This window comes from Lolium rigidum, chromosome 4, assembly GCF_022539505.1.
Source record: "Lolium rigidum isolate FL_2022 chromosome 4, APGP_CSIRO_Lrig_0.1, whole genome shotgun sequence".
In the NCBI taxonomy this organism is placed as follows: Eukaryota; Viridiplantae; Streptophyta; class Magnoliopsida; order Poales; family Poaceae; genus Lolium; species Lolium rigidum.
The window spans coordinates 184,251,964-184,264,671 of record NC_061511.1 but is presented as its reverse complement, the minus strand read 5'-3'; the positions used below and the strand labels follow the sequence as shown (position 1 = coordinate 184,264,671).

At 44.1% G+C, this 12,708-nt stretch overlaps 1 protein-coding gene across 2 annotated transcripts; it reads right to left on the bottom strand.

Moving 5' to 3' along the window:
- Positions 1 to 4,320: 4,320 nt before the first annotated feature.
- Positions 4,321 to 11,371, bottom strand: LOC124646597 (methyl-CpG-binding domain-containing protein 1-like). Of its 2 annotated transcripts, none has more exons than XM_047186700.1 (2): positions 11,214 to 11,371; positions 4,321 to 5,018 (listed from the first exon to the last, which is right to left on the bottom strand). In XM_047186700.1, the coding sequence occupies exons 1-2, from the start codon at positions 11,259 to 11,261 to the stop codon at positions 4,515 to 4,517; spliced, it is 552 nt and encodes a 183-aa protein (XP_047042656.1). In that variant the 5' UTR covers positions 11,262 to 11,371; the 3' UTR covers positions 4,321 to 4,514. The 2 variants fall into 2 exon arrangements, with proteins under 2 accessions (XP_047042656.1, XP_047042655.1); XM_047186699.1 differs by lacking the exon at positions 4,321 to 5,018 and adding an exon at positions 9,063 to 9,760.
- Between the last annotated feature and the right edge of the window lie 1,337 nt (positions 11,372 to 12,708).

Below are 12,708 nucleotides of genomic sequence, written 5' to 3'. Positions count from 1 at the left end.
TGCTTCACGCGTTATCACCCACCAGATCGAACGGCGGGTTCACGGCGCCATCACGGGCTAACGTGCCGCCAGCCGGAGGGACGGCACGACCCTGCCGCCAGCCTGTGCGGTGGCACCCTCCACGTGTCGCTTGGGGGCTCTGCCGCCACACACAAGGTGGTCCTTTTTGTCAATTTTTCTCAGAGGTGGTCCTTTTTGTCAATGAATTGGGGCAGGTGGTCTCTTTTAACAAAATTTCAATCTATGGAGGGGCAAATCACATCTTGGTTGACCATGCCTCAGTTGCATGCTTCATGATAGACCCAACACCGATCTTTATAACCCCAGTTAGAAAGTAGTGCTTTTGACAAGGAGGTGGAGTTTTGGCTCATAGATGCATATATACCTATTATATAAAATAATTTAAAAATGTCAAAAAAATCTGAAATAAAATTTCTAGTGTACATACTGACATTTTATGTTTGTACGTAAGTTTTCGTGGGAAAACAATATTTTATGTGACATGTACAAAAAAGACAAAAAATGTCATGTACGTAGTCGTGTTGGAGCATCAAAATTTATCTTTTTTACACGAGACACAGAAAGTATTCTTTTTTCCTGAAAACCTGTGTACGAACATAGAATGTCTAGATATACATACAGAAATTTATTTTAAATTTTTTTGATACTTTAAAATATATTTTCACACAACGAGTTCATATCTAAGGATGTAACACACAAGACGTTTGATTTGAGAGACATGATGGTCTCGCAGGTTGACCCCACGTTAGCAGTGAGTGACCTAAAATTTGGCAACTTTCACACACCGCTTACTGGTCGGGGAGGACCAGTTGCTAACTAGTTAGCACAATCACATAAAAATGACATCTCACCGACGACTAAGCGCCGTCAGTACTCTCTTCTGCATCCATATGGTGTTGTTCAGTGTTTGGTAGTTGGTACTACCGCTTACAGGTTGGGTTCGGCTGTGTGGTGTCTAGAAATGGGCTAACCAGCTAAGGTGTGTAGTACATGCAGAGGTTAATTAGGGTTTTATGGTTTAATTAGTATCTGCTGCAAAATAGCAAAAGCATACACTGTGCGTTGTGAGTTGTGACCTCAGTCGTGGAAACTGTCGAAAAGGAAAAGATACTGGATATGAATAAAGGAAAAGAAAAGGAAAAGAAAAGGAAAAGAAAAGAAACGTTTTTTTAAAGAAAAGGAAAAGGAAAAGTGAAGCATCTCCTTCAAGCTGCTTGATGTAGCAACAGTTTGTTATATAGTCGAAATACCGTACACTTCTTGCCTGCATGCTCCCGATCGATCATAAACTATAATCGCACTAGCTTGGCAGGCGTACGTCCAGGATTATCATCTCCGCTCGACCGTCCACCAACACTTGCAATTTCCAAGGTAAACTCTTTACTGATCGTTTGTTTTCTGAAGCCTGTTTGTTAAAAAAGCTTTCTGCATACTTATTTGCAAGGAGCACATCATTTCCAATCGCATTTGTAGACGCCAATATCTTAGTATATAATATCTCCGTTTAAAATTAATTGATACAAGCTAAATCTGCGTCATTTAAATTGAAACGGAGGGTGTACTAATTACTAAATTATTATTTTTGATAACAATCAGCTCATGGATAGATCTACCTGGGTGTGCTCCCGTGATACACTTAACACATGTTGGTCCCAGCTGCACCCCAACTGCTCGGATGATCTAGTGGCCCAGTTACACAGGAGCATGGAAGAGGAGATCTGGCGAGTGGATGCGCTGCTACTTGTCAACGCCATCTTCGCGGGGGTCATAGTCGGAATAGGTGCATATGGCCACCGCTATCGCTACCATGGCTATGCTCGCTACTTCTTTCTAGGAGCCACCACTTTGATGCTGTCCATGGTATCCGTTCTTCTCTCCGCCAATAGCTCCACCCATGGCGATTTCAACATTACAATTGGAGAGTTTCTGAAGGATACCCTCACGGCCCAATGCTACACAGACAATTATCACCTGTACATGGTGCTACTATGCGTGTGCCTTGTCCCAATTGCTGCTATCAACACCAGTGCAGTAGTCGCTGCTGACCATAGAGAAGCTCGAGTCATATCCCCCCCTTTTGAACTGCTTGTTCAGGGGTCTGGACATTTTACTTGGTTGTCAACAACAAGGCGCTGGACTTATGGTTGCCTAATAATGTCTTCTTTTACTTGCAGTACTCACCATTTGCTATTATTTATGTCAAAATGGCATACAAGTACTATGCATTTGAAAGGGCCCAGCGATCCTTTGCGCTCGGACGTAATCCTCGTCTTATTGTTGGATATATGCAACAGCTGCGAGAGGTACATAGTCAGTCAATAGTAGGTGGGGATGGTTTACATGTACCTCCTCCATTAGTAGTTATGGGTGAGGATGGACTACAAGTGGAAAAGGAACCTCATGGTTATCTCTTCAACAACAGAGACAATGTGGTGACTCTTGACACAGTCTGGAGGTCAAACGACATGCTTCTGGTGTCAATGCCACGTCTGAAGGATATCTGCTTGTCATTTGCTTTGTTCAAGTTGCTAAGGTGTCGATTTGCAAGGTACCAACCCACCGATGTTATTCCCATGGACAACCTCAACACCCTAAGGAGTGTGCTTCTCGAGGATGGTAAACATGAAAGGACACTCAGGGTGATTGCAGATGAGCTTTCTTTTCTTCATGATTATTACTATTCATCCCTTCCTATCTCTTATTCAGCATGCTGGTTGCCCGTGTTAAGCGTCTCCATATCAGTCCTGAGCATAGGTTTCTGCATATTGGCCGGAATGGATATTAGGTACTTTTTAGGAAGATCAGAACCTAAGTATGCCAAACAGATCACCTGTGTTTACACCTGCAATATAAGAGGCTTGGGTACTCGTCTTTCCGATGCTTATCATCTCGGAAGTCTGTACTTTGCTGCGGTGCCTGCAATTTTACTCATTGCACTTGTCGTTCTTTCCGAGTCGAGAGACATTGCTTCATTCATATGCTCTAACTGGACCAAAGTGCTCCTCACATGCCGTTCTATAAACCAGCCACCCTCTCGGCAGAAATGGGTTGGCATTTTGTTGAGATGCAAATGCAGCCTGATGAAGCATTGGAACGGGAAAATGGGCCAATGTTCAATACTGGTGCTTCAGCAGAGGAGAACCCCGCTGCTCCGCCATCTTAGGCGTCTGCTCCGTTTATCCGATCAGAAGAGGAAACCTGTGAAGGTCCCAGCTGCAGTCAAGGTCTGCATCATGGACACGCTAAGGAGCAACGTCAGTACCAGCGGAAGCCTAATTGGCAACGGCAAGGCATCACTGCGGCAAAGCCCAGCCGGCGAAAGCTTGCTCTGGGCCTGCAACGGCAAAGGTACATCGGATACCATACTTGTATGGCACATCGCCCCGAACATCCTCGAGGTGAGGCATCCGAGCTGCCGACACGGTGATCTTCAGCAAGGTTCTCATGCTTCTGACCATATGATCACGGCCACTCACCTGTCACGCTACTGTGCCTATCTGGTGGCATTCTGCCCCGACCTGCTTCCCGATGATGATGCATGGAGCAAGGACCTGTACAAGGACGTCAAGGAGGCCGCCGAGCGTGCCCTCACCGACGGCGCAGCTGGGGCGTCAACAGTGGAGTACCATCGGCTAGTCGAGAAGTTGCTGAGTGCAGAATCAAAGTACAGTGTCATCAACCGTGGTGCGACTCTCGGGAAGCAGTTGGTGGAGTTGCTTGAAGGCGAGGAGACGGCATGGAAGTTGCTAGCTGGCTTCTGGTCGGAGTCTCGGAGATGATCCTTTTCGTCTCTCCGTCGGACAACATCAGTGGGCACGCGGAAGCCATCGCTCAGGGCGGCGAGCTGATAACTCTCCTCTGGGTGTTGCTCACCCACATCGGGATTGTCGATAGGCCAGCCACCGGAACTGCCAGTGCTCCTATTACTACTGTTTAAGTGTGCTACCGAGCGATTCTTGATCATTCCAGTTACAGTACAAAGTATGTTAGTTGCATTTGCCATTCTTATTTCACCTAGCCAAGATAACATGCAAATTTGGCTAAATTGCTCTACATGATCAATCAATCTGCTTACTTTCCAGTTCAAAGGAAGCAATTTGTTTTGCGTTGCATAGCCTTGAAAGGTTTTCTATTTCTGAGTCGGCCCAGAATTGACCTACTAGACTGCTTTATAATGAGATCACCATGCATGCTCCATGTACTGAAAAACAACCTAGAAGATAATGTATCACGCAGGTTGATATCTCAAACATCTATCTGTAACTAGTTATTATGAGAAAAAAACTACGGCCCTTCTCAAGCATCTCAGAATTTTACCCCAAGTTGGTGCATATATAAAGACGAAGAGATTCAGTGCATTTTAGTGCTCAGAGTAACTTCACGGATCCTAAAAGAAGTAACATCACGGAGAGAAAACCAACTTGACTACCTTCAAGGTACATGAGGTAGGATCATCCAAGCAGGCACAAACTGTTTTGTATTTGCTGTCGCAGTTAGTTCTTGCTGCTTGAAGCATTTGCCTTGTCCTGCTTTTTAGTCTTTTTAGTTTTCCACGCAGAGCTATTGGAAACAGTCTCCTCAACAATCTTGGGCATTGTAAAACTGAAGCTTTCAAGTGATAAGCTGTCTTTGTACTCTGGATTTGCATCGAGAAACTTCTGCACATCCCCTGTTCCCTTTGCACGCTTCCCATTTGGCAGGACATAGTAGATATCAGTTTTAGTGAGATCACCTCTCATAATCACTAGTCTCTCTGTGTTGGGTGGAGGCTTTGGTATGTTGGGCTTGTCGATAACCCAGATGCGGCTGCTGTCATACTCAATGTCTGCAGGGTCTTTGCATGAGCAGTCAGGTCTTTTACTGCAGAACCATGGATCAGCAGTGAAGTTCTCACGAATTGTCTCAAATTCATCTTTTGTTGGAATCGTACGCCATTTATAACATTCACAACACTGGACTGCATACAAGCCAATTGATTCTGTTGAACCTCGTTTTCTCTGTCAAAATCAGAAGGTTTTTTGTTAGCATTTTATTATATCAGGAAAGGCAAGAAATTTATCTGAATTAAGCATGTAACTCCCCGTGGCAATCTTCTCCACTCTCCCTACTACTTGTAGGATGAGAGGTGCCTAGTGCAGAACGTGTTTATAAACTGTGTCCAGTCCCAACACATCTAACATAGCCATTCCAAAATTTTAACAAAACTACATGCCCAAATTCCAAATATAAGGAAAAAATGTCCTGTACGTAGTCGTGTTGGAGCATCAAAATTTATCTTTTTTACACGAGACACAGAAAGTATTCTTTTTTCCTGAAAACCTGTGTACGAACATAGAATGTCTAGATATACATACAGAAATTTATTTTAATTTTTTTTGATACTTTAAAATATATTTTCACACAACGAGTTCATATCTAAGGATGTAGCACACAAGACGTTTGATTTGAGAGACATGATGGTCTCGCAGGTTGACCCCACGTTAGCAGTGAGTGACCTAAAAATTGGCAACTTTCACACACCGCGCGCTTACTGGTCGGGGGAGGACCAGTTGCTAACTAGTTAGCACAATCACATAAAAATGACATCTCACCGACGACTAAGCGCCGTCAGTACTCTCTTCTGCATCCATATGGTGTTGTCCAGTGTTTGGTAGTTGGTACTACCGCTTACAGGTTGGGTTCGGCTGTGTGGTGTCTAGAAATGGGCTAACCAGCTAAGGTGTGTAGTACATGCAGAGGTTAATTAGGGTTTATGGTTTAATTAGTATCTGCTGCAAAATAGCAAAAGCATACACTGTGCGTTGTGAGTTGTGACCTCAGTCGTGGAAACTGTCGAAAAGGAAAAGATACTGGATATGAATAAAGGAAAAGAAAAGGAAAAGAAAAGGAAAAGAAAAGGAAAAGAAAAGAAACGTTTTTTTAAAGAAAAGGAAAAGGAAAAGTGAAGCATCTCCTTCAAGCTGCTTGATGTAGCAACAGTTTGTTATATAGTCGAAATACCGTACACTTCTTGCCTGCATGCTCCCGATCGATCATAAACTATAATCGCACTAGCTTGGCAGGCATACGTCCAGGATTATCATCTCCGCTCGACCGTCCACCAACACTTGCAATTTCCAAGGTAAACTCTTTACTGATCGTTTGTTTTCTGAAGCCTGTTTGTTAAAAAAGCTTTCTGCATACTTATTTGCAAGGAGCACATCATTTCCAATCGCATTTGTAGACGCCAATATCTTAGTATATAATATCTCCGTTTAAAATTAATTGATACAAGCTAAATCTGCGTCATTTAAATTGAAACGGAGGGTGTACTAATTACTAAATTATTATTTTTGATAACAATCAGCTCATGGATAGATCTACCTGGGTGTGCTCCCGTGATACACTTAACACATGTTGGTCCCAGCTGCACCCCAACTGCTCGGATGATCTAGTGGCCCAGTTACACAGGAGCATGGAAGAGGAGATCTGGCGAGTGGATGCGCTGCTACTTGTCAACGCCATCTTCGCGGGGGTCATAGTCGGAATAGGTGCATATGGCCACCGCTATCGCTACCATGGCTATGCTCGCTACTTCTTTCTAGGAGCCACCACTTTGATGCTGTCCATGGTATCCGTTCTTCTCTCCGCCAATAGCTCCACCCATGGCGATTTCAACATTACAATTGGAGAGTTTCTGAAGGATACCCTCACGGCCCAATGCTACACAGACAATTATCACCTGTACATGGTGCTACTATGCGTGTGCCTTGTCCCAATTGCTGCTATCAACACCAGTGCAGTAGTCGCTGCTGACCATAGAGAAGCTCGAGTCATATCCCCCCCTTTTGAACTGCTTGTTCAGGGGTCTGGACATTTTACTTGGTTGTCAACAACAAGGCGCTGGACTTATGGTTGCCTAATAATGTCTTCTTTTACTTGCAGTACTCACCATTTGCTATTATTTATGTCAAAATGGCATACAAGTACTATGCATTTGAAAGGGCCCAGCGATCCTTTGCGCTCGGACGTAATCCTCGTCTTATTGTTGGATATATGCAACAGCTGCGAGAGGTACATAGTCAGTCAATAGTAGGTGGGGATGGTTTACATGTACCTCCTCCATTAGTAGTTATGGGTGAGGATGGACTACAAGTGGAAAAGGAACCTCATGGTTATCTCTTCAACAACAGAGACAATGTGGTGACTCTTGACACAGTCTGGAGGTCAAACGACATGCTTCTGGTGTCAATGCCACGTCTGAAGGATATCTGCTTGTCATTTGCTTTGTTCAAGTTGCTAAGGTGTCGATTTGCAAGGTACCAACCCACCGATGTTATTCCCATGGACAACCTCAACACCCTAAGGAGTGTGCTTCTCGAGGATGGTAAACATGAAAGGACACTCAGGGTGATTGCAGATGAGCTTTCTTTTCTTCATGATTATTACTATTCATCCCTTCCTATCTCTTATTCAGCATGCTGGTTGCCCGTGTTAAGCGTCTCCATATCAGTCCTGAGCATAGGTTTCTGCATATTGGCCGGAATGGATATTAGGTACTTTTTAGGAAGATCAGAACCTAAGTATGCCAAACAGATCACCTGTGTTTACACCTGCAATATAAGAGGCTGGGGTACTGGTCTTTCCGATGCTTATCATCTCGGAAGTCTGTACTTTGCTGCGGTGCCTGCAATTTTACTCATTGCACTTGTCGTTCTTTCCGAGTCGAGAGACATTGCTTCATTCATATGCTCTAACTGGACCAAAGTGCTCCTCACATGCCGTTCTATAAACCAGCCACCCTCTCGGCAGAAATGGGTTGGCATTTTGTTGAGATGCAAATGCAGCCTGATGAAGCATTGGAACGGGAAAATGGGCCAATGTTCAATACTGGTGCTTCAGCAGAGGAGAACCCCGCTGCTCCGTCATCTTAGGCGTCTGCTCCGTTTATCCGATCAGAAGAGGAAACCTGTGAAGGTCCCAGCTGCAGTCAAGGTCTGCATCATGGACACGCTAAGGAGCAACGTCAGTACCAGCGGAAGCCTAATTGGCAACGGCAAGGCATCACTGCGGCAAAGCCCAGCCGGCGAAAGCTTGCTCTGGGCCTGCAACGGCAAAGGTACATCGGATACCATACTTGTATGGCACATCGCCACGAACATCCTCGAGGTGAGGCATCCGAGCTGCCGACACGGTGATCTTCAGCAAGGTTCTCATGCTTCTGACCATATGATCACGGCCACTCACCTGTCACGCTACTGTGCCTATCTGGTGGCATTCTGCCCCGACCTGCTTCCCGATGATGATGCATGGAGCAAGGACCTGTACAAGGACGTCAAGGAGGCCGCCGAGCGTTCCCTCACCGACGGCGCAGCTGGGGCGTCAACAGTGGAGTACCATCGGCTAGTCGAGAAGTTGCTGAGTGCAGAATCAAAGTACAGTGTCATCAACCGTGGTGGGACTCTCGGGAAGCAGTTGGTGGAGTTGCTTGAAGGCGAGGAGACGGCATGGAAGTTGCTAGCTGGCTTCTGGTCGGAGATGATCCTTTTCGTCTCTCCGTCGGACAACATCAGTGGGCACGCGGAAGCCATCGCTCAGGGCGGCGAGCTGATAACTCTCCTCTGGGTGTTGCTCACCCACATCGGGATTGTCGATAGGCCAGCCACCGGAACTGCCAGTGCTCCTATTACTACTGTTTAAGTGTGCTACCGAGCGATTCTTGATCATTCCAGTTACAGTACAAAGTATGTTAGTTGCATTTGCCATTCTTATTTCACCTAGCCAAGATACCATGCAAATTTGGCTAAATTGTTCTACATGATCAATCAATCTGCTTACTTTCCAGTTCAAATGAAGCAATTTGTTTTGCGTTGCATAGCCTTGAAAGGTTTTCTATTTCTGAGTCGGCCCAGAATTGACCTACTAGACTGCTTTATAATGAGATCACCATGCATGCTCCATGTACTGAAAAACAACCTAGAAGATAATGTATCACGCAGGTTGATATCTCAAACATCTATCTGTAACTAGTTATTATGAGAAAAAAACTACGGCCCTTCTCAAGCATCTCAGAATTTTACCCCAAGTTGGTGCATATATAAAGACGAAGAGATTCAGTGCATTTTAGTGCTCAGAGTAACTTCACGGATCCTAAAAGAAGTAACATCACGGAGAGAAAACCAACTTGACTACCTTCAAGGTACATGAGGTAGGATCATCCAAGCAGGCACAAACTGTTTTGTATTTGCTGTCGCAGTTAGTTCTTGCTGCTTGAAGCATTTGCCTTGTCCAGCTTTTTAGTCTTTTTAGTTTTCCACGCAGAGCTATTGGAAACAGTCTCCTCAATAATCTTGGGCATTGTAAAACTGAAGCTTTCAAGTGATAAGCTGTCTTTGTACTCTGGATTTGCATCGAGAAACTTCTGCACATCCCCTGTTCCCTTTGCACGCTTCCCATTTGGCAGGACATAGTAGATATCAGTTTTAGTGAGATCACCTCTCATAATCACTAGTCTCTCTGTGTTGGGTGGAGGCTTTGGTATGTTGGGCTTGTCGATAACCCAGATGCGGCTGCTGTCATACTCAATGTCTGCAGGGTCTTTGCATGAGCAGTCAGGTCTTTTACTGCAGAACCATGGATCAGCAGTGAAGTTCTCACGAATTGTCTCAAATTCATCTTTTGTTGGAATCGTACGCCATTTATAACATTCACAACACTGGACTGCATACAAGCCGATTGATTCTGTTGAACCTCGTTTTCTCTGTCAAAATCAGAAGGTTTTTTGTTAGCATTTTATTATATCAGGAAAGGCAAGAAATTTATCTGAATTAAGCATGTAACTCCCCGTGGCAATCTTCTCCACTCTCCCTACTACTTGTAGGATGAGAGGTGCCTAGTGCAGAACGTGTTTATAAACTGTGTCCAGTCCCAACACATCTAACGCAGCCATTCCAAAATTTTAACAAAACTACATGCCCAAATTCCAAATATAAGGAAAAAAAATCTAACTGAGATGAATTTGTTGCACTAATACAATTGCTTTCCATGCCGGCAGTTGTCTTTGGCTGCACAATGTCATAACACAAACCACTTTTTACAATGTTGGCGATTGGTCTAATTAATAGTTTCCGTAGATAGGGTTTTCACTCTTTTGTTACATTATTCTATTAAGGACCCATTACTCACTATTTGTTATGTATTAGTGTAGATTATGTATATATTCTCATGAATGAAATCTTAATAACTAAAAATAGGTTAACATTGACACAAATAGCTTGGGAAAAAGGCTCTGATGTTGTTGCTGTTGTTGTATTGACACAAATAGCAATTTCCATAAATGTATGGATCAGTAAAAAGCCTAGCAATTTTGAGAACTGAGTTCCAGCTCAGTGGCAAGGCAAGGCGAGTGCGCAGACAGCCCACCCGGGTTCGAATCCCCATCTCGCGGTAATTTCGCGGGGAGGGACGTATAGCCAAGGGAGGGATCATTCCCCCGTTGGTCAACGTTGATCTAAATTTTGTACTCTCTCTGTTCCATAATTCTTCTCATGAGTATAGTTGGAATTTGAACTAAAACCACAACAAGAATTATGAAACAGAGGGAGTATATATCAATTAGCTTATTTGATGAAAAATCAGTACAGTGTAACCCCTTCAGTAATTGGGCAATTTCTCAATTCTTCATTCTCGCTTACACAATTTATTTGATTTCAGGTATGACTTTTGAGAACAACCCAAAACTATTTGTTGTTCTTTTGTGCTCATAATCTCCCTATAACTTGTTAAACAGTCCAAACCAGTAACTTTTGATACTAAAAGTAATGCACATAAACTCAGCCTAAGAAATGTATTGAGGGTCAAAAAGATTAACGGGTACGGGATCACCAAATCCTACTCTGAACTAAACCAATATGGAAGCCAACATTGCCGATCTCTAGAAAAAGGCCGCTTTTTTGTTCAAGGATCCAGCATGTGGACATTACCAACCAAATCAGGTTCACAATCCACCCATCCCTACCAAACCGAACAACCAGATGCAGCCACAACAGCAACTAAATTCACCGCCGGGAATTGCACAGCCATCGCAAGCACCCACCCCAACCGGAATCAACGAGTAAACCAGACAGATAGGATAGGGGAAGGAATCGAAAGTGCGGAGACATTAATCAACCAAACGGACATGGATGACGAAGATCGAAGGAGGGTGGACGGACCTGAGAGGAGGATCCCGGCGAGGCCGGAACCGGCGCGGGTGAGGACATGCTCGACAGTGAGGTGGACGGCGTCGGAAACTCCGAGGCGCCCAGCTGGAGAAGCCACCGCCGACGGCGCCGGTAGTTGGGGACGAAATCAGGGTCTGTCGTTGGGTGGGTTACGGGACAAGGGTGTGGATCTCGAGGATAAAGAGACGGCAGGGGGTTTACGGGGATATACGGACATGATCGTCTACCATAATAAGATCACCGAAATTGGTTCGCATTGATACGCCCTCCTCTGAAAGTGCTACGGAGCAAATTTTACATTACACAGATGGATATAAAGGGTGTCCTCAACCTGCGCCACACCACACCGGCGGCGGCGACGTCATAGACACCGCCAATGACACCAAGGAAGCCACTCGAGGCACCGGAGCACGGTGGCGCGATGAACAACGAAACCCTAGGTTTCCAAGAGGATTAGAGGAGACCTCGCAAGAGCACGAGAGACGGGTCGAAGCGGATAGGAAGGCAGAGGATAGCAAGGCGAGCATATATGTACGAGCATGACATCGGGCGAAGCTGCGGCCAGCCGAAATCAGCGAGCGGCGACGGTGGCAACTCAGTCGCTAGAGCGAGTGAGAGAAAGCACGAGAGAGAGAGAGAGAGAGAGAGAGAGAGAGAGAGAGAGAGAGAGAGAGAGAGAGAGAGAGAGAGAGAGATTCTGGTGGGTTATACCAGGTTGGTCTGACCAGTAGGCCCCATAAGTGAAATTTAGTATTTTCAAAAATAGGTTTAACACGGAAAATACCTAGTAGTAGAGAAAATTGTAAGTAGTTCAAATCTTATTTTTTTAGATTTAAAAAAATCTATTTTAAGAAGATAAAAAATGCAAACTGATTTAATGAATTAAAAAACCATTTAAGGTGTTTAGAATTATTTATGATTACTAAAAACCTTAATAGTTTTCTGTAAATAAAAGGAATATTATTTTGAACCTTAATAATGTTCCATAAATAATTTTCCAAAGTGAAATTCACATGTAAATCCTAAAGTGAAGTTATCTATAACCATTTGAAGTGTGACCATAATACCAATACCATCCAAATACTTTGAGTGTTAAAACCCCAGAAGATGAATTTTATCGGTGTGTGATAAAATAATAATAATAATAATAATACTTTATTACCACAAAGAAATGATCACTAAGTCCATAAGGGCAAAGGTGGTAAATAACATCAAGAGAACCTTAAAAACATCACTAAGGGGAGGGTTCAACACACTATGATAATGCATCTCCTCTTATGCATATTAGCACCAAATTTGGCTCTTTAAACATTGTTCTTGCCGGACAACGATGTTATTTTCAGAACCCCTATCTGTGGTGACCCAGCATACCACTGCATGGTGTAGTATGCAAGTCTGATATAACACCAATGAAACACCGTTCCACTAGTATTATATCGCTCAGAGTGGTACAACAGAAACATATGCGGGTCCAAGGCATGTCTAT

Bases quoted from the DNA above. Each gene is read 5' to 3' on its own strand.
- LOC124646597 (XM_047186700.1), bottom strand. From the start codon at position 11,261: ATGTCCTCACCCGCGCCGGTTCCGGCCTCGCCGGGATCCTCCTCTCAG. The intron at 5,019-11,213 runs GTCCGTCCACCC...TGATTTTGACAG, and splicing joins CGCCGGGATCCTCCTCTCAG to AGAAAACGAGGTTCAACAGA.